Genomic DNA, 26,445 nt, shown 5'->3' with positions numbered 1-26,445 from the left:
TCTGAGCTTTAGATACAGTAAAGTTCTAGGTATTTGCTGGCTTCACGTTACAGATTTCTTGGTACCAGTTTTCACTTCACTTCGACCGATCGTGCGCCTAAGTAGGGTCAAGCGGTTAAACCATTAACCCAGCATCAAATAGTACTGGTAACCATGATAACTCTAGAGCACAGAATAAATAATAGTACTAGGTACAGAAGGCTCACTCTCTAACAAACCGCGTCTGTTACGGACAGATATGGCCGCTAGGTGCCGACAGCGCCACGCGCGGCTTATGGCTAGCCACCAAAATTGGTGTGGAACGGATGTACTTTTAGCTACCTGTAGCAAAGCGATGAAATCGCGGAGTGAGCCACGCCTGTCCAGGGAAAATGGCCGTTTCTTAACGAGGATTCTTTTACTTACCTATTTTTTAATTCTTATTCCAGGCAAAGTACCCCGCAGACTGTGCTTCGTTCCACGAACACGAACTGAAGGTCACCACAGAAGTATACCACAGTGAATTATAAACTAATTTTATAAGTGGCAACACTCGCCGTCCAAGCTTATCGAATTTAAACCTTATTGAATAGGACAAGAGTCGATAATCGATTGCGAGTTTTAGATTTTTTTTATTTAGTACAGGGAACAGTGAATTGAGATTGAGATCTATAGGTACATAATATATAAATAATAATATTTATTATTATTTTAATAATTTAAATCATAATATATTTTGGAAATGTAGTTTTGCAATGTAAAGTAATATTTATGGTAGATTTTACGTACGGTTACATAAGTTACTCGAAGAAATTTCACATTCTACCTACAAATCCTAATTTTAATATGTGACGGAAGCATTTTATTATGTGACTGAAATAAATAGATTTAATTTATGTAAGTAAAGCCTAACAAGTTCCTTTTTAGCCCTCGCCACGTTGCGGATTTTCGATGGAACTAATTTATTTTAATGGCAATTATTTTGTTTGACATCCGACATTGAAAGTCATTGAATGTCACCGATGTAAACAAATCGAAAATGATTGTAAATATTTCAGGATAATAATAGATTTTGCAATCAAAATGCCCAAAAAAATTCACACCGATGCTAAACAAATAATTTTAAATACATTAAAATACTTGCGACAGAAAAAGGATACGGGATTCAGTAGCATTCCATTAAACAATGTTGTGAAATTATTTGTTGACATGACGGGTACTGATTTTCATAGTGAGTTTGTAATAAACTGGTTAGTTTTGTACTAAATATGAATATTAATTATTAAATTATTATTTTTCTCATTTAAGGCGTCTTTAGTGCTATAATCAAAAATATTTATTATAAGAATGAGCCATTACCACCACGAGTGACTGAATCTGGTAAATATATATACGGAGGTCGAATATTTAGAATCAAATTATGGCGGATAGGTAAATTATTCATACTTAATTATCAACTAAACATGCTCTTTCGATTGGGTTTCGATTGGGAAACATACTTCTACAACTCACATGTACATAATTGTATACCTCACTCGCTCTTGCACGATGCCAATACACACTGTCCCGACTATTCATGACGTACACGTATTGTTGCTATATGTAAGCTGTTTGTAGCGACATTATATCAGGGCTAAAAAAGAACTTGTCAGGCTATACTTAGTTTTAAAGTACTTAAGGGTAAATTATATTTTTGCTGGACATTGGTGCTAGAATATCGCATAATTTCCCTTTTATGACTCTTATTTAAGAAATAACTTTAGACATTTTTAGACTTGTTTTTCTCCTTTAATATCTCTGCTCAGACATTACTTTTTAAAGCATTTGCCTGGATAAAGACAAAATATAAACATTTTAGGTAATTTCGCTCAATTCAAAAAAATCTTCTCATTTTTAACTTTTTCTGAAGCTTTGTTCTCATCTTTATGGCGACTTTCTTATCTGTTTTATTAATCTTAATTATTGAGTATTAAACTAAATGGTCAATCAACTTTTTGTTGATGTTATTCTATTTCGTCGTCTCGTGGAAAAAAATGTAATGTTAAGAAAAATTGTTATTTGTGGCGTTCCACCCTTTAGGGTCGTTAAGCTTCAAGTGCTATTTCCTAAGGATATTTCCATCTGAAATACCAAAAGAATTTCTAATAAAAAGGTCCTATTTGCAGGTGAAGCATAAGGACCTTACTCTGATGGATATACAATATTTTTATATAACTTATATACCTTAAAAAAAGTATAATTTCTGTAAAAATTTGCTTATATGACTCAATTTTTACATAGGTACCCTTTAGTTGCACTGTAATGTTGTCTAACGCTACGTCTTACGTAGGCGAACAACGCGCGAACGCGGCGCGGCGCGGCGCGGCGAAAGCGGCCGCCGCCGCGCCGCGCCGCGCCGCGCCGCCTGACATTCGCGTGCAAATCGCGCCGCACCGCGTTCGCAACGAGATCGCTTACGTAGGACACTTCTATGGGCATCAAAGGATTGATTTCGCCGCGCCGCGCCGCGCCGCGTTCGCGCGTTGTTCGCCTACGTAAGACGTAGCGTAAGAGACGTAACCATGGTAATGGTAACGACGTACAAAATAAAGTTGATTGACCCCATATATTTAGATTCATGTATAAGCGGTTGTGATCGTGTAAATATGTATCAGTGTATCCCGTCCTACATTATAATAAGTTTAAATAAAGTGGAATAAAATAAACAATTGACTGAAAACGTTATTTTATTCAGTAACACAATTGGAAGATATTCTAACTTCTAATAATATAAAACACAACTTTGCCTGACAAATAAATAAAGCCTGACCAGGAATATATCACGCGCCATGTTGCGGAATTTCACTGGAACTAATTTTTCCATACTATACTGAACTGTTACACTATACAACATGCGAATAACAGCGCCCTCTTGACAATGATCAATGATCATATATTACTACTGGTCAGGCTTTCTTTTTTTGCTTCTAATACAATATTCTGGTTTAAAATACTGAGCTTAGAATAAAGGTATGTTTAACGAAGTTTAGAGATACTAATTATTACGTCAGAACGTTTCTAATATTGCGTAATTTCCAGATGGAAATATTTCGGAAACCTCTACAAGTATTTTTTGTATGGGAGTCATAATTTTCTATTCCCAAAATGAAAGTTTCCTTTGCTTCCTGTCAAATTTTCCTGAAATTTTCGAAAACTTTTCCAACTTTTTGGAAACTTTCCGTTAACTGCATATCTGTACTTAGTATCTATTATACAACTAGTAAAGATAAGATTCGTATACTTACAGAGTTCCATTTTTGTTAGGCCGAGACTGCTAACAAATTGTGTTGTGTTTATAAATAACATTTCAGTTTGATATTTCTTTAACATTAGTCTGAATGAATTAATCAGGCAATGTTGAAACACCTATAAGTGGTAAAAGTGAAGAAACATTACTAGATTCATGGCCAAACTATTATAAGTGCAAAACAATTTCTATAAATATATACATTTTATACATTTCAGCTCAGGTATTGATAAATCTCAGCCTTATACATAATTTTGTACTATATATTATAATTTATTATCCATTTTGGTCATGCTTCACATTTGATAATTTGATTTTCAATCATGATTAATAAAAAAAAAAAAATCTACTTTGGACGGATTTCTTAATTTATAATATTATTTATTTAAAAAAATGACTAGATATGATAATGTTTAATCATAATACCTACATACCTGCTTACGAGTATTATGTAATTTTTCGTGAACCAATAAAAAAAACAATCTTAAAAATTATTAGCAATCATTGACGTATTATATCTCAGGACTGGCCTTACAATTACAAGCAATAAGAATGTAGTACAGTCATTATAGATTTTGACCCGTGAATAATTAGTTCTTGGGTTTTTTTTTCGTAGGTCCCTCGGGGGTGTCACTAGGAGTGTAAATTCAAAAGTAGGCTTAATCAGGCTCCTGCGTATATTCAAAAAATGTTTTTTTTCCAAAAAAACGGTTTTTCTTCAATAACTCGGCCATTTTTGATTTTACAGTAAAACCGTAAGGACAAAAATTGTAGGAAATTTGATTCTCTACAAGTTAGTCCAGTCATTATATCCAAAAAACCGACCCTTCCTGTCAATAATCAGTTCTTGGATTTTTTTTTTGTACGTCCCTCGGGGGAATCACTGGGAGTGTAAATTCAAAAAGTAGACTGAATCAGGGTCCTGTGTATATTCCAAAACCGGTTTTTCTTGAATAACTCGGTCATTTTTGATTTTACAGTAAAACCGCGAGGACAAAAATTTTAGAAAATTTGATTCTCTACAAGTTTGGTCCTCACAATTTTTCTTCTAGGATCGATAGTTTGGTAATAAAATTTGAAAAAAGCGACAAATTCAAAATATTTTCAACATCTCGTTTATTTTCAACTTTACGACATAAATGAAGAGGACTAAACTTGTAGAGAATCAAATTCTGAACAATTTTGGTTCCCACCTTCTTTCCCCCAAAATCGATATTTTAGAAATTAAACCTGAAAAACGCGACAAATTCAAAATATTATCATTATCTCCTATGTTCCACGCTTTACGGCATAAATGAAGGGAAACGAAGTTGTAGAGAATCAAATTCTGAACAATTTTTGTCCTCACGGTTTTACTGTAAAATCAAAAATGACCGAGTTATTCAAGAAAAACCGTTTTTCGAATATACACAGGACCCTGATTCAGTCTACTTTTTGAATTTACACTCCCAGTGATTCCCCCGAGGGACGTACGAAAAAAAAATCCAAGAACTGATTATTCATGGGAAGGGTCGGTTTTTTGGATATAATGACTGGACTAACTTGTAGAGAATCAAATTTCCTACAGTTTTTGTCCTTACGGTTTTACTGTAAAATCAAAAATGGCCGAGTTATTGAAGAAAAACCGTTTCTTTGGAAAAAAACCATTTTTCGAATATACGCAGGAGCCTGATTAAGCCTACTTTTTGAATTTACACTCCCAGTGACCTCCCCGAGGGACCTACGAAAAAAAAATCCAAGAACTAATTATTCACGGGTAGGGTCGGTTTTTTGGATATAATGACTGTACTAATGGTGCATGAATAGGGCCAGCACAGCGGTGTGACACCGCTACAACGCGATTGGTTGATGAGTTCGCATCACACGCGCAATCAGCGAAATGATATACATGGAAGTATTCTGTCCGCTCAATTATGACCCAACGCAAACTACCCCGCGATAGGCGGTACTTACAAACTGCTCGATTGGCAATCTCAGTACGCGACCGAGATGACAGTCAGTGACAAATGGCTAAATTGATTTATAAAAACAACGTTTTTTGTAATTAAAAATATATTCATGTGTCGTGAAGTGCTGCAGAAGTTATTTTAGTTCATACCAAGGACAGTGGAATCACTTTTCACTTGTAGTAAACAGATAACTTCAGTAAAATTTGGAAAAAACATGACGATTTGTTTTCAATACTACCGTGCTAAGCTAAAACGTAACAACTGCATACGACTCTCATAACAACATACGACTTTTTAAATTGCGAGGATAATAGGGATGGTGTTATGCCAAATGAAGTAGACTATTTTATTAACTTGTGTTTGGTTTAGGTATTTTATATATAATTATAAATAAATTCCTTCTTACAGATTTGTATTTTCCTTTTTTATTTCATGAGATGGAGCTATAAAAAAAGTACCTAGTTATTTCAAATTAATAATCAAATTTGGTATTGCCATTTTACATTACTTTCCATTCAGATGCCCACAAGATGCTATTCGCAGAGAACTATGGAAAAAAGCGTCCAATTAGAGAGACATGAAATTGAGTGGATGCCTGGCAAGATATCTAGAATGGTGTACTTTCGTTTGGGCCAAATACGTTTCGCCAAATTTCACTTCCCAACAAACTTATCGCAATAGTTTCATTTCCCAAAGAAACCTTTAGCAAATTCCGCAGCCTCCTCTCTATTAGTACCTATGTAAATTGTATGCCATGCAATATTTTGGGACATGCAAGTTATGCTTAATGATACATTTGGGTTTACTAATGAATGGGCCAAAAACGTTTCCCAAAGTATCACATCCCAAACTATGTTTCCCAAATTATCATTTCCCAAAAAAATGTTTGGCAAAACAACTTATCGCAAATTTTCAGTTAGTAATAGTCTTTTTTGGCAAGTTATTGTTTAGCAAATAATTACTTAGACAAGTTTCATTTTCCCAAATATTATTTAGTCAAATGTATCATTAAGCATAACTTACATGTCCCAAAATATTGCATGGCATATAATTTACATACCAATAGAGAGGAGGCTGCAGAATTTTATTTGTCTGGTATTTAATTGATCATTACATATACATAGTAAAATGTAACGTCAAAAAAAAACATTCTTACTGCCAAAAATATGTAGTAAATGATCACTAAAATTAAAACTCCATTTTAATGTAAAATGATAACCAAATTTGTTACATCTTGCTATTCTATTAAAGCAAATAACACCAAAGTAATCATTGTAACCCAAAAATATTAAATAACCACCAATATGTAAACCACATTTTAGTTTAATATGTCATGCAAATTCTTTACTTCTCGTTATTCTAATAAATTAATTAATCCACTTTGATGACCTTTTTCTAGTACATAGTATTTCGTTTCTGTAAGGACCGCAGTTCATTCATATTTCTAAAATGGGGGTTCATACCTACCAACTGGAATTGGTTTCATGGTGGTATCAGATGGGTTAGTGTAGGGTAACCGATGCCGACCTTGCTTACATAATCTCGTCTGCCATGGTGTTACGGCAGGAAAAGCCTTGGCAGACTTATATATTCCTGAAATGAGGGTTCATACCTACCGACTGGAATTGGTTTCATGGCGGTATCAGATGGGTTAGTGTACGGTAACCGATGGTCATCTTGTTTATAATCTCGTCTGCCAAGGTGTTTCGGCAGGAAAAACCTTGGCAGACTTAGATATTCCTAAAATGGGGGTTCGTACCTATCGACTGGAATTGGTTTCATGGTGGTATCAGATGGGTTAGTGTAGGGTAACCGATGCCGACCTTGCTTACATAATCTCGTCTGCCAAGGTGTTTCGGCAGGAAAAGCCTTGGCAGACTTATATATTCCTGACATGAGGGTTCATACCTACCGACTGGAATTGGTTTCATGGTGGTATCAGATGGGTTAAATTCTAACCTAACCTAACCCACTTTTCTAATAGCATTTCGATTCTGTGAGGGTCACAGTTCTATTCTAACTTAACCTAACCCACTTTTCTGATAGCGGTTCCGTTTTGTGAGGATCGCAGTTCAAACCTAACCGAACCCACCCAAATTACGTAGAATTTAACGTACCTATATTAGCATTACAAAAAGTACTTTAAATAGAGATGCCTGTTTGTCAAATTTGCGAAGTGACAATTTTGACCAAACATCTTTTTGGAATATAATATTAGACAATAAAAAACGTTTGCTAAATAAGTTTTTGTCCTAATACAATTTGACAAAGTAAAATCATGCCAAATGATTATTTGACCAAATAAATTATATGCAAAGTGTCACTTTGCTAAAGGTTCCTTTGGGAAATTAAACTATTGCGATAAGTTTGTTGGGAAGTGAAATTTGGCGAAAAGTATTTGGCCCAAACGAAAGTACACCGCGCGGACGGCTGTGGTTCCATACAAAATTTTCATTTTGCACCTTTTTCTACTGACAAACTTGCTTGACCGGCTATATACATATAAAATATTCTGAGCTGAAAGTGGGGATTTATTGGGACTCCGCCTGTTCAAATATTTTTGAGCCGATTCTTGTACCCATGTAAATTTTGCAGACTGTATAGCCAGTCCGATTTCTAAGATCAAGTTCGCCATACATTTACTGTGGCGTACTTGATCTTAGAAAAACGGACAGACTATACCTGAACGTGACTTCGCACTGCCATACAGATAGATAATAAAATATACAAAATACTTATTATAGCGGAATACATTTATACAACAATGATATATATTTACTTATGTTGAGTTAGTCTGTCATGTCATAACAACATTTTAACTAGTTATCTTTTAATCTGCATTAAATTATTATACGTGAATTATTTGACTGGTTCTTCACTGTATGGCATAAACCTATCCCTGTCCAAGTCATATTCTAATCAAATATGAACCGCGAACTCTAAGCGGCCAGTACGTACAGCAAGAAGGTTATTAGCGGATTAATGTCGCTGATTGGTAGTTATTGACATTATATGCATTTCATCTACACTTAGCTATGTACCATTAGAGTAATAAAGATGACTCTTATTTTGTTTACCAGCTTTGATTACAGGCTCTGTAAACGCGTCGTCCTATTTGAATGTAGGCGTAATTGTGTATGTGTGCTAATTTGGCCCGAGAATTTGAACGGTAATGTTCCTAAAGGCGGTTTCCATACTAAATATATGCGTTCACTGCGCGCAATTGGTTGATGATTTCGCATCACGCGCACGATTGGTCACTACTAGTTGCGTTAGGCTGCACGATTGGTTCGAATTCGTGAGTGACACCGCTGAACTAGTACTATTTTTAGTGCCCGTAAGGCCAGTCCTGAGTAGGGTTGCCATACGTCCGGATTTCTCCGGACATGTCAGGATTTTTGACCCTTTGTCCGGATTGCGGCCGGACTTGGCAAGTGTCCGGATTTTTAGAAATGTCCTTATAAAAAAAATGTTCACGTGATATACTGCGTAACGAATGCGATACGGGGTCGGGCGGAGGGAAAGGGAAAGGTAGATCCACGATACAGTACACCGCAGAGAGCAGCGCGCCGCCGGGGCGTCGTTCAAGCTAGGCCAAATCTCTGTTACAAAAAATGTCCGGATTTTTAGGGTGATGTTAGGATTTTTATCAGGACATTTAATTCTTCCATATGGCAACCCCAGTCCTGAGATATAATACGTCAATGTTAGCAATCCAGTGCTTCTCGTTAATTTAGATATTTTAGATAAGTATTCGTCATATTTTACAGCTTGTGTTTTCCTTGTAGTGTTTTTTTTTTCGTTTTCTCGGCAGCAAAATGTGTCCACCTCTAGTGCCATGAAACACTCACCACGCTCAAGATTGTATAAACTACAATCTTTCACTTGCTCGAGACTCCAGACAATGATAGAGTGAAAATCAAGCAACAAATAACTAATATTTTTAGTAGAAATACTAGTACTCAATATTAGTCTAATTTTTTCAATCAATCAATCAATCAATTGATTGATTAATTTTTTCATTTCTCTCGATCATTTCAAATCTTAGTTTCCACATTTAACTAAACTTAATACAAAAAAAATATTATCTTACCTATATTAAGCCTTTGAAATATGAGATCAAAAATGTGGCAACTTTCTATATAGTGAAAATTACAAAGCATATTACAACTATGATATTGATAAGGCAAATATGTGGCTTTCGATCACAGAAGGTTCCTTAGTGCAATAAGGATGTTTCAATCTGGAATTCCAGTAGAAATTCTGATAAAAACGTCCTTATTGCAGGTGAAGCATAAGGACCCCTCAGTGATGGAAAGCCACATATTGATAATAGTCATTTGATTACTTTTTAACTGGGATATTCTTGCACACCCACTCCATTCCTTCCTAAAACAAAAACAAACATGTGAAATCGAAGTAAAATGACCGTATTAGGGTCGAAAACTAATAATGACAACCAAAATTTACAAATAATGTAAAATGTTGTCCCAAATTTCATATCGATAGTTTAATTGCTTGGTTCACAAGCTCTAATGTTTGACAATCCAAATGACAACATAACATAATATATTATGTTATGTTATCGATATGAAATTTGGGAAACTATAGTTTCCAAACTGCAGCTACAATATTTGTCTATGGCAAGTCTCCAACATTTGACTCGAAGGCAACATGTTTTTGTGTGGCAGATTGTATTGGATTTTGGGAAAGCTTTCTTTAAAACAAACTCAAAACCAATTATTACTAGCCGGATCCACACAGAGCTAGCATACGCTCGATGCAATTTCCTCACGCACAAAACGGCCAATGTAGCCTAGCTCGGCCGAGGCGGCGCGCGCGAGGCACGTCTACATTAGCCGTTTTGTGCGCGAGGAAATTGCCTCGCGCGTATGCTCGCTCTATGTGGACCCGGCTAAATGACTAATTAGGGTTCCGTACCCAAAGGGACCCTATTACTTAGACTTCGCTGTCCGTCCGTCCGTCCGTCCGTCCGTCCGTCCGTCCGTCCGTCTGTCACCAGGCTGTATCTCACGAACCGTGATAGCTAGACAGTTGAAATTTTCACAGATGATGTATTTCTGTTGCCGCTATAACAATAAATACTAAAAACAGAATAAAATAAAGATTTAAATGGGGCTCCCATACAACAAACGTGATTTTTGACCAAAGTTAAGCAACGCCGGGAGTGGTCAGTATTTGGATGGGTGACCGTTTTTGTTTTTGTTTTTGCTTTTGTTTGTTTGTTTTTTTTTTTGCATTATGGTACGGAACCCTTCGTGCGCGAGTCCGACTCGCACTTGCCCGGTTTTTGATAATTGTTGAGAAGAACATAAGTACCTCATATGAGCCTCAAAGTCGCATTTAGAGCTATGGAACGCATTATGCTCGTGGAATTTAAGAGAGGCATGTGCCCAATAATGGAAGCATTCTTGCTGAGGAAGATGAGAAGAAGAATCATACTTGACTTATCTGTGGTAGAACTTACTTTAACTCCGGTGCCGTCGGTAGCCACACAGCCCTGTATCTGCCAAGTGCGGTCCCTGATCAGGTGTAGACCGAGATGGGTTGCCACCTCACTTGCAGGCAACGCTGAAATTAGAGACAGCCTATCAGTTTCTTTATTTCATCTTTTTAGGGCTCCATACCCAAAGGGTAAAAACGGGACCCTATTACTAAGACTCCACAGTGTGTCTGTCTGTCTGTCTGTTTGGCTCTTATGCTGCCCGTAGTTCACAAACGCTGCCTATAGTGTTGTGTTCCTGCTGGTAAGGTTCCCAGAGCTCAATGGGGTCTTTTAGGGTCGGCATTGCGCATGAAGCACCTCTGGAGTTGCAGCCGTTGCAGCTATAGTGACCGCTTACCATCAGGTGGGCCGTATGCTTGTTTGCCAACAACATAGTATCAAAAAACACTTTGTAATGGTTTCTATGCTCACCAGTAGACAAATCCTGCTTGTTGGCGTAGACTAGGAGTGGTACATTTCGAAGCTTGTCATCTTGCAGCAATTCTGACAGCTCCTGACTTGTCTCTTCCAACCTTTGGTGATCCGAGCAGTCTACTACGTAAATCTGAAATTGTTATAAGAAAAGATAAAATCCATGCTCACAATAATTTAACTTTTATCTTTTTTTGCCAATCATAAGCTTTTATTTGACCTGCAATGTCTGTATGTACAGTCGCCATCAGATACATCGGAGCAGCCAAGGTGTTCACAATATCTGAACACGCACTCTAACGCCCTGACAATAGAGGCGTGTTCAGATATTTGTGAACACCTTGGCCACTCCGATTTATCTGATGGCGACTGTATGTATTGTTGGGTCAAATCTTGCAAGCTAAATTTGTAAAATGGATTAGGTTTTGTGAAGGATGTTGGCAATATTTTTTAAAGAATTGCAAGATAATTGGACCCACCCTGTCTTCGCACGGGTTGGCAAATTATACACCTAATCACCCTATTGATAGGTTGAATCGCATGAATATCTGTTCAGTAATTTTTGAGTTTATTGTGAACATACAAACAAACACATGATAGACAAACGTGGCGGAGGACTTTGTTTTATAAGGTGTAGTAATCTACAGTGAAAAATCTACCACTTTCTAGGCATTACTCTATTCAATATTTCAATGGGCAAACCAAAACCACCTATTTCACCACGTCCAAAAAATACTTACTAAAATATCAGTATTTTCAAAATAATTCCGCCAGTAAGGTCTAATCTTCCTCTGCCCGCCGATATCCCACACATTGAGCTTGAAGCCACTGGACAACACCGATTTAATGTTGAACCCCGCTGTTGGAGTGACGTGCGTCACATCTTCAGATGCTAGCTGCTTCAGAAGCGTCGTTTTACCAGCATTATCTAGCCCTAAGAGCAGCAATCTTAGCTCTTTCTCAGGGTTAGAACGCAACTTCTTCAGTATATTCAATAGACCCTGAGAATTAAAGGAAAATTTCAGTTTACAGATACTTTTGCATGTTGTACGGCATATCAGTATTTGGTCCAACTTACCATCATAGAGAAAGACAAGTGTTGATTTGAATAACTACGATTGCGATACCACACACAGTTGATACCTAGTTAATAAATGTTTAAGGACTCGGGCATATTAATCGAATTACTACTTCGCGTGTAACAGAAATATTGTTGGCGTATCGATGTTTCCATGGCAACAACGTCAAAGTTGTCAAATCTAATACGTTTCTTTATACGTGATTTTAAAAATCTATTATATTTTCTTCTAGTATTTTCCAATCATAACTCTTTTAAACTTGATATATCTTAAACAAACTTCAGTTATACTAAAAAATTGATCAGCTAGATTTTATGAAAGTTCTAAATATCATGTTTTATTGTATAACCATTACTTTCAATAGCAAGCGTAGAACGTAACATTAGTTCGGAAATTAGCAATTTTTTAAACATTCTCGTTATGGAGCTATAATTTCTGAACGAAACCTTCATTTGACGTTTCGCTCCTGTCATTTTGTTTGACATTTCAGACCCCATGCTTGATGCTCGCTCGCACTTGGCCGCGGCGCGTTTGCTTTGGTAAACTAAGCACGTGTTTTTATTCGTAACTCTTCTTCAAAGTTTTCTTTCGTGAACATGGGCAAAGTAAAGCAAGAACCGGTAGAACAAGAGGACATGGACACCAGTGTGAAAGCAGAACCTCAAAGCTACGATGAAAAGGTTGACCACTGTAGCGTCATTGCGAAGCCTATGGCGCCGAAGAAATTGAGCAAAAAGATATACAAGCTCATTAAAAAATCCAGCGGACATAAAAATTATATTAGGAACGGGCTTAAAATTGTGCAAAAGCAACTTCGTCTTGGTGAAAAAGGGTAAGTAAATAGTGTTGTTGTTGTAATTTGGAGGTTATGTTATCATGGTTATAGAGTTCAGAATAACTACAGTAGTTTTGTCGCAGTTACGTACGTAATTAAATGGATTACCCGATGCGCGCGGATTAATTGACAGTTTAGCATACGCAGTGACCACGATCCTCAGTAATGAGGGACCGACCAGAGAGAGAGCATAGCATAGATCTTTCAATAAACCTAGTATTGATAATACACTCCTTCATGTTTTTGTTTATATGAAATTAGTCGGCTATATACCGAAATTACAGCTGTCACTAAAATATTCTCTATAGGTATAAATATAATAATACATATATACTTAAAAAAAACATAATTAAATAACTAACCTACAAAACTTAAACTATATCTAAAAATAAATAAAACTAAACTTAAAATAAATGATTATAAAATATCCACCTGCGGCATGGTGCCGTAGATGCTGGCAGCATTTCCTCGCTGTATCGCAATACTTATTCTTTGCGCGAGGAAGCTGCCAGATCTACGGTCACCAGTGGCGTCAGCTAATCTTTTTGATAAGTCCTTAAAAAGGCTAGACGCGTTCGTTTATTAGATCTGGTCCCTACACAAGTGTTATAGACATGATTTCATTCACATTCTTTAATTTTATGTGTGAGTGTGCTACATAGGTGTACAGGTTAAATAGGCTTAAAATATTATCTAACTAAAAAAAACTTACTATCTTTACAGCATGGTCTTCTTCGCCGGTGACATATCTCCAATCGAGATCATGTGCCACCTCCCCGCCGTCTGCGAAGAGAAGGACGTCCCCTACTGCTACACCCCGAGCCGCAAGGACATTGGAGCCGCCATGGGCACCATGCGAGGCTGCATCATGGTCCTCGTGAAGGAACACGAGGAATACAAGGATTTGTACGATGAAGTGAGGAGTGAGATAAAGCTGCTTGGACATCCATTATAAATAGTGTTAGTTTAGGTTAGGTTAAGGAAATATATGTTTTAATGACATTTTGTCTTTCATTAGACCACAAAATGGAACTCGTAGCAATAGGGTACTGCAATGTTCTGCCACCAGAGGCAGCACCACAAACTAAACCATAGAGTTACTTACGTTGGCTAAGAGTGTAAATCTGCTAATCTATTTCTATTAGTGATGTACCGACTATTGATTTGGCCGACTAGCCGACTAATTGGCGCTCGAATGGCCGATTAGTCGGCCGACTAGTCGGCTAGTCGGCCAGATCATTAGTTTCGTATAAGTTCAGGTGAAAAAAAAATAGTTTTGCTCTTTTGATTGCGCTATTCATATTAGCTTGGCTAAAAGGTGTTCTCTACAGGTTCAAAGACCTATCACAAGAATCCTCGTTCAAATTCTGTCTTTCTTTTATTTTGCGATCCTGAGCAGATCGTCAGTAGATACAACTTGTAAGAGGTATTTCCAAGGCTCCATTTTTCGTACGTAGTTGCTAGTTAAGAACCTATCCCCTGTGGTCAGCGTCTTTACGAGCAACGTGCCCTGTTTATAAGTCTCTAAATTCTGTAATAACATTAATAGATCCCCATGGCTCCACCATTAAAAAAAACTGAATTATAATAAAATCCTTTAAGTATAGAACTTGGCCATGAAATTACACGAGATTCAGTTGAGATCGACCTGAGGAAAACTCCAGCCCACCACCATACGATAACGATCAAACGGTCAATTATATGAACAAAAGTTTTCACACCCTGAATGGGTATTTTGGTAAAATAGACATAAAACATATGGTAAATATTGACTGTTGATTTCTTTTTTTCTGTTTTTCTTTCACTAATAAAGTGCCGACTAATCGGCCATTTTTGCCGACTAGTCGCCGACTAATCGCCGACTACAAATGTGGCCGGATAGTCGGCTTTCCCGACTAGTCGGCGACTAGTCGGTACATCCCTAATTTCTATCTATTATTTGAAATAAAGAGTTTTGTATCTACTTTGATAAAGTTAAAAATAAATATATATATATTTTTTAATGGATTTAGGCTCACTTGCACCATTCCACTAACCTGGGGTTAACCGGTTAAACCTGGAGTTACCATGATTACCAGTACAATTTGACACTGGGTTAACAGTTTGACCGCTTAGCCCCGGGTTATTGAGATGGTGCAAGTGGGCCTTAGCAGGTTTACACTCTTAACCAATGTTATATTTAAGATATACTATGCCTTAAACATGCTTAAGCAGTTATTGGAAATCTGGTTGGTTGGGCTGGCAGGACTAGCCTACCCTCCACCAGGGGTGCGAAACTCCTGACTTCGGTCAAACTCGGCTCCGCTCGGCTCAGCATTCCTCCGAGCGATTATTAGGGTTGGCACCACTTGACTTCCGTGCGTGCACAACCACAGATAAGATAATCACTTGAATTTTGACAAGCCTAAATAGCCGAAAGGGATAGTGCCATATATATGAAGGGGATAGCATGATTCGACCCTGAACCGCTGTAAAACTTCGTTTTGTAGGAAGTTACCTTTCTGTACGTTAGTACTATTTATTCTGTGCCTCCACCCCCATCACGCAAAATGGGCGCTCGAGTTGCGGGAAAAATAAAACAATTATTATTTGACATACATTTATTACACTTATTAAAATCTAGGGGTATGTAAAAAATGGCAGATTGTCACTTGACAGTGAAGATTGGCAAAATACAATTACTTTAGTTATGCCCTAGTTCACTAGAATGCCTATACTATCCACTAGATTGGCTTAGGTAATAGATTTCAGTAAATCACAAAGATAATTGTATTTGGAAACTGTCAAAAATATTTTTTGATACACTTTTATTTTATTGCCGATGCTGACTGTACTTTTTCTCCTTTGCATGTCTATCAAGTAGTTATCGAGACCTCTCTAATGAGCCTAAACTTAATGTGTGTATGTTTTTCCATCAAAGAGTTTTCCGACTGCATCATCGGATCAGCTCGATGTTAGCGTATGATTGCAAGGGATTTTGTCACGCAGTGACGATTTCACCCCCGTAATGAGATCTAATAGTAATAATGATGTAGTAGACCTACACCACTACATCACATTTAAATATAGTTTGCACATCAACCTGGCCTCGTCTGATAGTGGCGATGCCAGGAAGATGTTGCAACCACCTATGTTGGTAGATTTGTCATCGGAAATATGGAAGTATGCGAAATTTCAGCTCAATCAGACACCCGCAAGTGGTTCAAATTTAAGTTACAAGATTTGATGCACTATATGTATACAAAGAGATATTGGTATATACGCAGTGAAGCTAAATAAGTGTAAAAAAGATGCAACCACAACAGAAGTAATGGTACAGTAGGTTCACTTGCCTTAGACTTCACAAGTTAGGTAAGTTAGTACGGTAAAATACGGAGTGATACCTGGCCTAAATAATAAAACTTAAGGACTACTAAATAATAAAACGCAAGATACAGATTTACTGAAACCTGTAAACCTCTAGTACATACTAGTAATTGAAGCAATTATCGACATTTACAAGTAACCCTGCATTAGAATGAGTGCTGAGATCATAGTTAAAATACTTAACGTCTTTCTCCGGAAAAAGGGACCCTAGGTCCTTGCGATCAAATTAGAAAACAGACCTTATGGAAAGGTAGGCATGATTACGTTTCGAAGCTAACAAGGGTTCTCAAGGGTCTTTTTCTCGGAGAAAGACACATTTAATGTCCTAAATTAGTAAGAAAATACAGATCTTTTTCAATGTCTTCGAATGTAGCGATGTTATAGGAATTTGAAGCATTTTAAGTAGATGCTAGTCTGCTTGAAAGATTTAAACGTTCAATGAAACATTGTAAGGGCTTTTTAAATGTCAGAAACGTACCTACTGTTGCCTTTTGCTCCAATAAAGGCGTAATTAGAGTGACAGGGATAGGTGCCCACAATTTGCAATCTTCGATGTTTATGGTAGAGCCTCTGATATATGGCGTAGGTGCTCACACAAATCACACGGAATAGACCTCTATTCTCAAGGCGTTAGAGTGCATGGTGACTGAACATAAATATGGGGCATCATCTATGAAAAGGGACCTTATGTCGATGGCGCTTACGCCGCACAGCGTCGCGCGGCATTGTATACATATATCGGACCATCGATAATAATGGCGTAAGCGCCATCGACAATAAGATTCCTTTTCATAGATCATGTCACATATTCGGGCTGTAAGTTTTAGATATAAAATCTTTCAAACAGACACGTTATTTAACATTTATCATTAAAATACGTTGACGATCGATCGAGACAATGATTATGAGATTTTGTACTTCAAATTCATTATACCTTTTAAAGTGACCCAATGACGTTAAGAAAACTATTACTAAAATATAAGATTAAATAAATGTCTCCAATAAATGTGTAGCTGCCTAGAAAAGGGCCCTTAGTGCAATCGCCGTACACGTCAAGCATCATTATTATTTTAGTATTTTGCACTATGGACCCTTTTCTGAAAACTTCATAAAATAAACATCGAGTTTAAAAGCTCATTTTCAAATATAAAACCATATTTCCATAGGTATAATCAAATTAATTTCTATAGGTAGGTATAGATATTCAAATATTGTACCAACGTATTCCAATCTGAATTTTAATCTTTACCCTACAATCTAATATTAGATTTAAAAGCATTAATTCAAGGCCTATGAAGGTACATTCCCTTATAGCCAACATGATAATAATAATAGGATATCTTCTTGCAACAAAACGCACCAAAATATAGTCTGGCAAACCCAATTTTTCAGTAAAATAAAAAAAAACTATAGACTCATCCCTTTTTGCGTGGTAGTACTAGCATAAGACAAAGACAGTATGATTTCTATATATTTGTTTGAAATGAGAGATTCCCTGGCCAAACTATAATGCGATGCGTCTTTATTTAGAACAATCCGTACAATTTTTTTTATGTGCACCATATTTACTTATTTACCATTTATTTTATTCCTTAATTCCAGCCACATACGTTGATAAAAATTAAATGAGATTACTCCTTTTACATATATCCATCTTGTCCCGCTAACTGGTGCGTTTTAAAACTAACTACGAAACATCTTCGCTAGTCTCAACAATCTACTGAACCTCAACATATAACATCTTGAGTCGGCCATTTCCAAATATTTTATGCTTTTCTTACTTTGAATCGTTCAATACTTTCTGTGATTTATTTTTAACGTGTCTCAAAAATACGTTGATAAAATTATTTTTGAATGTACAGTCAAAGAATTAATTTCCGACGCATTTTGTTGAGAATGTTTTTTGTAACCCCAGATTGAAAGTGTAAAAGGCTTAAAATCAAAAATTTGGAAATCGCCCGGATACTTTCCATTAATTACATGGAACTGTAAAATCCATCAGAAAGACAAAATTTATCAATTCCATGGATTAATTAGAAGTTTGGTACCCCATCATTATGCACAGTTCACATTATACAGGGTGTCCATAAATATGGTTTTTTAAGTTTTAGAGTATATTTTTAGGACATGCTGATTTACCCAATATTTGCTTAGCTTTTGTTAAAGACACTTAATACACCTTTGGCATGATAGCAACATTAAATTCCTAAAAGATAATTAGGTACCTACTGCATTTATAATGCAAAATCACAGTTTTACACTTTAGGCAACTTCACCAAGGAATGACAATTGCAGGTAGGTAGGTATTTTTTTTCTATACTCAAGCTCAATGAAACGGGTCATTATGTATGTAATTACCAATAAGTGACCCACTTTCATTGCTCTCGAGTGGTTTTTCTTTCTCATAATCGTTAGCATTTCCTATCCCTATTATAAAATTACAAGGTTTTTTAATTTATTTTTCCGTCTGTAATTTTAAGAAGGTGTCAATTGGCTAACGATTCCGAGAAAAAAAACAACAAACGGAAAAAAGACTAGATTTTTTCCTACATTAAATACTACACATACCAATGGTTTGGCAAGACCATAAGTTATAACATGAACTGCACAAAATTTACATAACATTCGCGTGGTTTGACCATACCGATCACAGTTTTCGTTAAATATAACCTATCACAGACTACGTAATACTTATGCTTACTACGCCATAATAAATGCATAATAAATACGTTATATATGAGTACAAATGATTATACAAACACAAGGTAGTAAACGCAAGTATAAATAAAACAGATACTTAATACTGATGGTAGTAATTAAATCACAGTAATTGTATTTACTCAGTAATTAATTTTTTACTAGTAGGATATCATGTCACAGTTTTACATATGGTTAGAATGATTTCAGTTGCATTGGAGTTTTAGAAGTATATTTTCATTTTCCCTTGTATAATAAAAATGTATATTTGAAAATGGACAACAAACTTTGCAACACATTTTTAAAAATAGTTACACATGTCTGTGTCTACATTGCAAACATCGTCTCATATCATACTCGCGATTACCACCAAGTTAAATAAAGCGTAATGTACACAAATGTTATAATTACAAGTTAATAATATAAAGATCAATTAATAACCAACAGGGCATTTTCGTAAGATCTGTCAATTTCATCACTAGATCCCAAAACAAGGTTTTGCTTTCGATACTTTCATCTCACACACTTTATGCAGTAGACACCTACACGTCATCAGTTTTACAAGCTTAACTTAAAACTGTTTTTATACTACAAATCGAAATTAATATCATATACGAAAGAAAACCTGACCAACGCATCCAGTGCCCAGGGTGCATTATTTTAGAAAAATAATTTAACTTGTTTCTATAATTGTTGTAATATTTCTAGAAGTAATTAGCAGGTAATAAAATGTAAAATCAAATTCATAATATCGGACTGATAATTTCGAAAGCAACACCCTGTATTTTTTCGTCCGTCAAGTACATTGTGACATTAACATCTAAAAACAATTGACAGATGACAGGCAGATGTAGTGATATTTAAATTCAATTGATTCCAATTGCTAACTAAAATCAATTTTACCATTCTAATCCTTTCTTAATCTAACAGATGGCGGTCTTCACATTTATCTTAATTCCCTTGTCTATATTAACTCTATTATTTAATCTACGCCTACAAGTGCAGTACATTCTAGAAATATAATATAATACTCGTACAATAATAGTTAATTAGTAAACAATACAATAATTACATTAATTACATAAGAGGTAGGGTCATAATTCATAATATCTACAGGCTGTCTCAAAAATTGTGGTCATACCTTACGGTTGGGCTATAATGAGCTAATTTTTACAATTTTTATGACTGCAGAGATTCGCATGTTTATTTTAACCCTTTTTCTGGCCGCGCCAATCTACAGTTTCCCCAAAAAATCAAATATATTCCAATCAGTCCAGCTTTGATTATCCATTTGAAAACAAGTCACATTTCCCGAAGCAATTTAATTTGAACCTTAAATCGCAATGCTAAAGTTGAAAATCTATTGGCAGGTATTGTGGTCGATAAACCGTATTACCTGGAAAAAGAATAAAAATGGTCCACAAAGAGCTCGAGTTTATAACTCCTTATTTCGTCTCATCCTATGAACTCACGCCTATCGTGCAGCGCGGCATCTTCAACCTTATTGGAATGCACGAAGGTTTATATTGGGCTGTAGCCGTAGCCGCGCGGGTCAGTTGACGTCTTTGGGAGTCAAAGAAATATTAGGACCACCATAAAAAAAATATAGTTCGTTTTTTTAGCATTAGAAAGAACTTGCAAGAAGGTAAGCGATCTTGACATGTCTTTTAATTGAAAAACGCTTTTTAAAAATCAGTAACTGTTCTATTACTTATGAAAGCAGAAGAATATAAATGATCGTATTAGATTCATAACTGTTACATACTTGCCGTAACTTATTTTTAAAATGTGTTTTTCAATTAAAAGACACATCAAGATTGTTTACCTTATTTCTAATGCTAAAAAAACGAACTATAATTCAGAAATATTGAAATATAAACTCCCGCTTTCACCCTTGCCATTATTTATGAGACACCCTGTATAAAGGAACACGAGTTATAAACCTTTGAATTACACAATATTATTGTTTGCAAAAAATCGTGTGTTCTGTGAAAGGAAAGGTCATCCGTTTTAGTATTTTAGGCTAGGGACAGTCGCCATCAGATATATCGGAGCGGCTAAAGCGCTCACAAATATCTGAACACGCCTCTATTGTCAGGGCGTTAGAGTGCGTGTTCAGATATTGTGAACACCTTGCCCGCTCCGATATATCTGATGGCGACTGTACGTACCACCCGATTTGTTTACAATTTGATTTTATGTTTGCGAACTATACATAACTAATATACTGTTATCATATAACCATTAGTCATATCGCCGCTGGAAAGCAATAATGCTGTAACTCGAACTACGATTGTATTGCGGGTTAGGGGTCATCCATTAATTACGTCACACGAATTTCTAGGTTTTTTGACCCCTCCCCCCTCCTTGTCACACTTGGTCACATTTGGCAAACCCCTCCCCCCTAGTGTGACGTCACATTTTTTCTACGAAATCGCCAAATCGCATTAAGTATTATTAATATTTTATCAAAATATTTTTGTCGATATAAATATTAGAAATTTTATAACCCAAAACTGCTTAGGAAAGAAAATTAAACGAATAAAAACGATTATCGTTTTAAAAACTTGTTATTTAAATGTACAGCGAATAAAATAATTTAAATAAATTTTCGGTTACTGATGAAGTTATAGTAACGTCACAAAGTTTGTGTCTCCCCCCTCCCCCATGTCACAATATGTCACATTTTCTTGACCCCCTCCCTCCCCCTAAACGTGTGATGTAATTAATGGATGACCCCTTATAGCATTATTGCTGTCCAGCAAAGAAAAATTGAATTATAGAGTTACTGTCATGGTTAATTATGTTGCATGAACAGTACATTTATTTACTGCCATCTTTCGACAGACGATTAAACCTGTCAGAACGCTATTTGACTTTGATCATTATTCCTTCACTGATATGTGTTAACTTGTTAAATATTAATATTAACGCCATCTACTCGAGTGGAGGCTGAAGGTTATGGCGCCATCGTTCGAAAACATTACACCATACCTTTGGCCTAGTGTTCTAACCACAGACCAACCCCTATAGACCGAGCTTATAGGACGACTCGCGGTCACCGCACATATGGTGTATAGGTCAAATATAAGATTGCTCACGCGCCACTCCGATCAGTTGCGCCCAAGATTACGACCTGTTAGCAGTGTGCACGAGTCTCAGAAAATAAATCGTAAACTATTGAATTTATTGGGAAATCATGGGATATTGCAGTATAAAATGGTGTGGCAAGTCATCTAAGACTTCTACTTACAAACCAGATGGAATAACATCCCACTGGAAAGTAAAATTCATTATTTCATTGAATAATGTTTCTTGTCCGCGGGGTTCATTTTATACTGGTCACTAAGCAGAGGCGCAGTAGTCCGTCCCTTTTCGTCAACTTGAAAATGCAATGTGCTATCCCTTTCCCTTTCGACTAGTGATGTGACGATGATGGTTTCGTCAGTTGCGGAAACTTCGTGCTTCGTTATGCATGCCGTATTGTACCATTGTAGACATAATATGTAGGTAATATAATATGTTTTTAGAATCCTCTAGGCCAGCGGAGCCGCATGTTATAAGATGGACCTGATGATGAAAGACGTGCGAGGGAACTCGGTGTTGGTTTGTAATAGACATATGTTGTATGGGTTTTTTAGAATCCTCTAGGTGAGCAGTAAGGTCTCACGTCACGAGATTGACCTGATGATGAACTTCAAAGAAGTGCGAGGGAACTCGGTGTTGGTTTGTAATAGACATATGTTGTATGGGATTTTTAGAATCCCCTAGGTGAGCAGTTAGGTCTCATGTCACGAGATTGACCTGATGATGAACTTCAAAGAAGTGCGAGGGAACTCGGTGTTGGTTTGTGATAGACTTATGTTGTATGGGTTTTTTAGAATCCTCTAGGTGAGCAGTTAGGTTAGGTCTCATGTCACGAGATTGACCTGATGATGAACTTCAAAGAAGTGCGAGGGAACTCGGTGTTGGTTTGTGATAGACATATGTTGTATGGGTTTTTTAGAATCCTCTAGGTGAGCAGTTAGGTCTCATGTCACGAGATGGACCTGGTGATGAACTTCAAAGAAGTGCGAGAGAACTCGGAGTTGATTTGTAATAGGCATATGTTATTGGTCCATTTGAATATGTTTTCAATACAATCTTCTATGACCTTAATAAAAGGGACAAAAAAAATTATGATATTTTGGCGACACTTTTTTTCTCGTATCGAAAGAGATTGCGATTCTGAGTGGAAATAATATAAAATTTCTAAACTTTAAAATTCAAGTTCTGGGTACTTTAAACAGAAATGCCCTAATATGTTAAGTAAAATTTTCAGGTACTTTGTTAAATTACTTAATGAAATATTAAATTATTCAATATAATTATTAAGTAAGTTTACTCTAAGTATACTAAATTGGTAACAATTTTACCACCATAAATTTCGGTATCACTAGTAGCAGTATCCACTAACTGTAATGAACATGTCCCATCCCTACGCTTACACGTATCAGCGCGCCATGTTTGAAACGACCAATCGCAACGCCGTGAGCACCCCTCCCGCACCTCACAGTTTGGTGATTTGCGTCGGGAACAAAATGGCCAATATTAGGTTTCTAGAGGCGGTGTTCTGTGGTTCTAACAGTGTTAATCTTCTGTCGAAAGATGGCAGTAAATTTACAGTGACTCCGCCTCTATACACTATTCTCTTTGCTGTGCGATGATATAGTAATGTCTAGTTCTGATGGTTACATCAAATTTTGGAGACAAAAATACCAAGTAATAAGTAAAGGTACAGTCTCGGTTCCTTTGAAATTTAAATTAAGATAGGTCCTATATCCATACATTTCTTGTCATATTCGATCCATAGTCGTAAACGTCAAATACATTAATTTAATATAACATCTACGAAAAAAAGCACCAAGCAAAAACCTATCTCCACATCGTTTTAAATGGTATATTTTGAATGTTATAGGTAGATCGTCAATTACTGGCCACCGGTTAATAACTGGCCACCCTTCAATAACTAGCCACCTTATACTAAAATGAATTCTGTTTAGGTATAGGTGAATAGAATTCATTTTTGGTATAAGGTGGCCAGTTATTAAACAGTGGCCAGTAATTGACCCTGTTATGCGAAAAAATAAGGTCCACCAATAAGGTTTTACTGTTAGAAACATACTTTGGCAAGTCGCTCTCCGAACTAAGCTACCAAGTCATTTACTGATGTGACGTCGGAAAGTTTCCAAAATTGCAATATTTATATTTCGGAATTCTAAAAATTTCAGAAACATCTCATATTTTTGTATTCACCTCATGTAGGATTGTGGCGCCGCCCTAGTGGGTGTGAACCGTATTGTTTATTTGATATTTGGCACCGGCCAAATAGTATGCAGATGTCGTCCACGTTTAATTTTTCACCACATCGTGCGCTAATATAGCCCACAGATCGCGGCTCGGAACCGGTATTTTTTAAAAACCCCAAAATTGCCCAAATTCTTGAATTATTTTATGCTCTTTGCGTAGGACTGAATCAAGTATATAGGTAACGCATTTGTATTATTAGATTGGCCCATTAAAAATTAAATAATAAACCAAAGATAGAAAAGGAACGAAATAATACCGGTATTTTTGTACGGAGCAAATACCGGTTTCCGACCCCTGATATAGCCAATAGGAATCAAAATTTCCAAAATGAAAGTTTCCTTTGTTTCCAATAAATGTTTCTGAAATTACCGGGAACTTAAACTTTTTGGCAACTTTCCCAGCTTGAACCTTCGTACAATATCGAGTCAACAAAATTTTTTAAAACTTTTTTTCATATCGGTAGTGGTGCTTTCTTTTATTTACGCTCCAATATTTACAATACATGACCGCTATACTAGCCGCAAAACTAACTACGCGAGTTAGGTCATACTGCCATCCCTTTCACTCTTAGTTCGTCTTAACAAGGGTAAAGGAGATAGCATTAAATAAGGTGAAGCGATACTTCACACCTGGACAGCTTCTAACACTTTACAAAGCTCAAGTCCGGTCGTGTATGGAGTATTGCAGCCACCTGTGGGATGGCTCAGCTAAATACCAACTCGCCGCTTTGGACTCAGTGGAGCGCAGAGCCAGGAGGATGATTGGCGACAAGAAGCTAACGGCTAAGCTTCAGTCTTTGGCCCATCGGCGGAAAGTCGCCAGCCTGTCGGTATTCTACAGGTTGCACTTCGGGGAGTGTGCCCAAGAGCTACACGAGCTTATTCCACCGTCCCCATTCTACCATCGGACTTTTAGACGCACGGCCGGTTTCCATCCTTACTTGGTAGATATTCCACCAATTCGCACGAAGCGCTTTGCTTCTACTTTCCTTATGCGCACTGCCAAGGAATGGAATTCCTTGCCGGCGTCTATATTTCCGTGTTCTTATAACCCGGCAACCTTCAAATCAAGAGTGAACAGGCACCTTCTGGGCGAGCTCGCTCCATCGTAGGCCACGTCTACGCCTCGGCTAGTCTGTGGCCATGAGTAAGCCCATTCATAATTTAAAAAAAAAAAAAAAAAGCATTATGATCCCAGTCGCCAGTTGGTATTGCGTTAAGTATAACATCGAAGGCAGGCAAAAACTAGCCTAAAGATTAAAAATCACACAAATGATCACTTTTCTTCGATTAATGACGATCCTTACGCTAAGCATTACGTGATAATATAAAGAAATATAAGTAAAGAATGAGTGGTAACTCGATACATCAATATTCTTACCAAAACGCGAGTTATTAGGAGTTATTATTAGTAGTCGACATTAGGAGCATTCCACGGGCTGTCCCGTACAATAGTTATTTGTACAACAAGAGATCAAAGTTTGATATTTCTTCGAGTGCTTATTTTGAGTCCCGTGTAAGCGAAAGATTCTATAATAGATTCACGAGCGTAGCGAGTGAATCTTATTTAGAATCTTGAGCGTAGTAAGGGATTCAAAAGCGCACGAGATGTAAATAACTTTGATCTCGTGTAGTACACAAAATTTTTCACCCTAAGCAGTGAGAACATACCTAGAGGGACAGAGATAATAGAACCCAAGTATATCGAACTTGTATTAGACCCCGCATGTTGAAATGACATTTGACTATAAAGGTCACTTGAATGTCATTTTGTCTCACTCAGAGAGCAAAATCGCATTTTGCTCACTGAGTTAGACACACTCGGTGAGCAAAATGCGATTTTGCTCACTGAGTGAGACAAAATGACTCAGTGAGCAAAATCGCATTTTGCTCACTGTTTTTAAGAAGCAAAGTACCCTTGTTCGAGCTGCTGAGGTGAAAACGCATTTTATTTCCTGTGTTGCGACT

At 36.7% G+C, this 26,445-nt stretch overlaps 3 protein-coding genes and 1 long non-coding RNA gene across 5 annotated transcripts in view; 3 read left to right on the top strand and 1 right to left on the bottom strand.

The window, feature by feature from the left end:
* Window positions 1–2,254, top strand: part of LOC134675125 (uncharacterized) — a 45,328-nt gene extending 43,074 nt beyond the window's left edge. The window contains exon 8 of the mRNA XM_063533283.1: window positions 429–2,254. Coding sequence (XP_063389353.1) covers window positions 429–509 — 81 coding nt within the window. The 3' untranslated portion in view covers window positions 510–2,254. The remainder of the gene's footprint in view (window positions 1–428) is intronic.
* A 433-nt stretch (window positions 2,255–2,687) lies between these two features.
* LOC134675002 (ADP-ribosylation factor-like protein 3) lies at window positions 2,688–12,379 on the bottom strand. Of its 2 annotated transcripts, XM_063533149.1 has the most exons (6): window positions 12,231–12,379; window positions 11,893–12,153; window positions 11,153–11,285; window positions 10,703–10,806; window positions 9,548–9,603; window positions 2,688–9,399 (listed from the first exon to the last, which is right to left on the bottom strand). In XM_063533149.1, the coding sequence occupies exons 1-5, from the start codon at window positions 12,234–12,236 to the stop codon at window positions 9,559–9,561; spliced, it is 549 nt and encodes a 182-aa protein (XP_063389219.1). In that variant the 5' UTR covers window positions 12,237–12,379; the 3' UTR covers window positions 2,688–9,399; window positions 9,548–9,558. The 2 variants fall into 2 exon arrangements, with proteins under 2 accessions (XP_063389219.1, XP_063389218.1); XM_063533148.1 differs by having other exon boundaries at window positions 2,688–9,603.
* Window positions 12,380–12,734: 355 nt separating this feature from the next.
* LOC134675129 (H/ACA ribonucleoprotein complex subunit 2-like protein) lies at window positions 12,735–14,068 on the top strand. Its single transcript, XM_063533288.1, has 2 exons — window positions 12,735–13,063; window positions 13,790–14,068. Exons 1-2 carry the CDS (start codon window positions 12,828–12,830, stop codon window positions 14,019–14,021), a joined length of 468 nt encoding a protein of 155 aa, XP_063389358.1. The 5' UTR covers window positions 12,735–12,827; the 3' UTR covers window positions 14,022–14,068.
* Window positions 14,069–15,709: 1,641 nt separating this feature from the next.
* On the top strand, window positions 15,710–21,959 carry LOC134675299 (uncharacterized). Its single transcript, XR_010099728.1, has 2 exons — window positions 15,710–21,440; window positions 21,876–21,959. It is a non-coding gene; the product is annotated as an uncharacterized LOC134675299 (long non-coding RNA).
* The last annotated feature ends 4,486 nt before the right edge of the window (window positions 21,960–26,445 follow it).

The sequence above is a fragment of the Cydia fagiglandana genome, chromosome 21 (assembly GCF_963556715.1).
Source record: "Cydia fagiglandana chromosome 21, ilCydFagi1.1, whole genome shotgun sequence".
NCBI lineage: Eukaryota > Metazoa > Arthropoda > Insecta > Lepidoptera > Tortricidae > Cydia > Cydia fagiglandana.
This window is presented reverse-complemented; position numbering and strand designations above follow the sequence as displayed.

Coding starts and splice junctions, on each gene's coding strand:
- LOC134675002 (XM_063533148.1), bottom strand. Junction 11,286..11,892: donor TTGAAAATACTGATATTTTA/GTAAGTATTTTT, acceptor TAACAATTTCAG/ATTTACGTAGTAGACTGCTC. Junction 10,807..11,152: donor CAAGCAGGATTTGTCTACTG/GTGAGCATAGAA, acceptor CTCTAATTTCAG/CGTTGCCTGCAAGTGAGGTG.
- LOC134675129 (XM_063533288.1), top strand. CDS start 12,828: ATGGGCAAAGTAAAGCAAGAACCGGTAGAACAAGAGGACATGGACACC. Junction 13,064..13,789: donor CTTCGTCTTGGTGAAAAAGG/GTAAGTAAATAG, acceptor CTATCTTTACAG/CATGGTCTTCTTCGCCGGTG.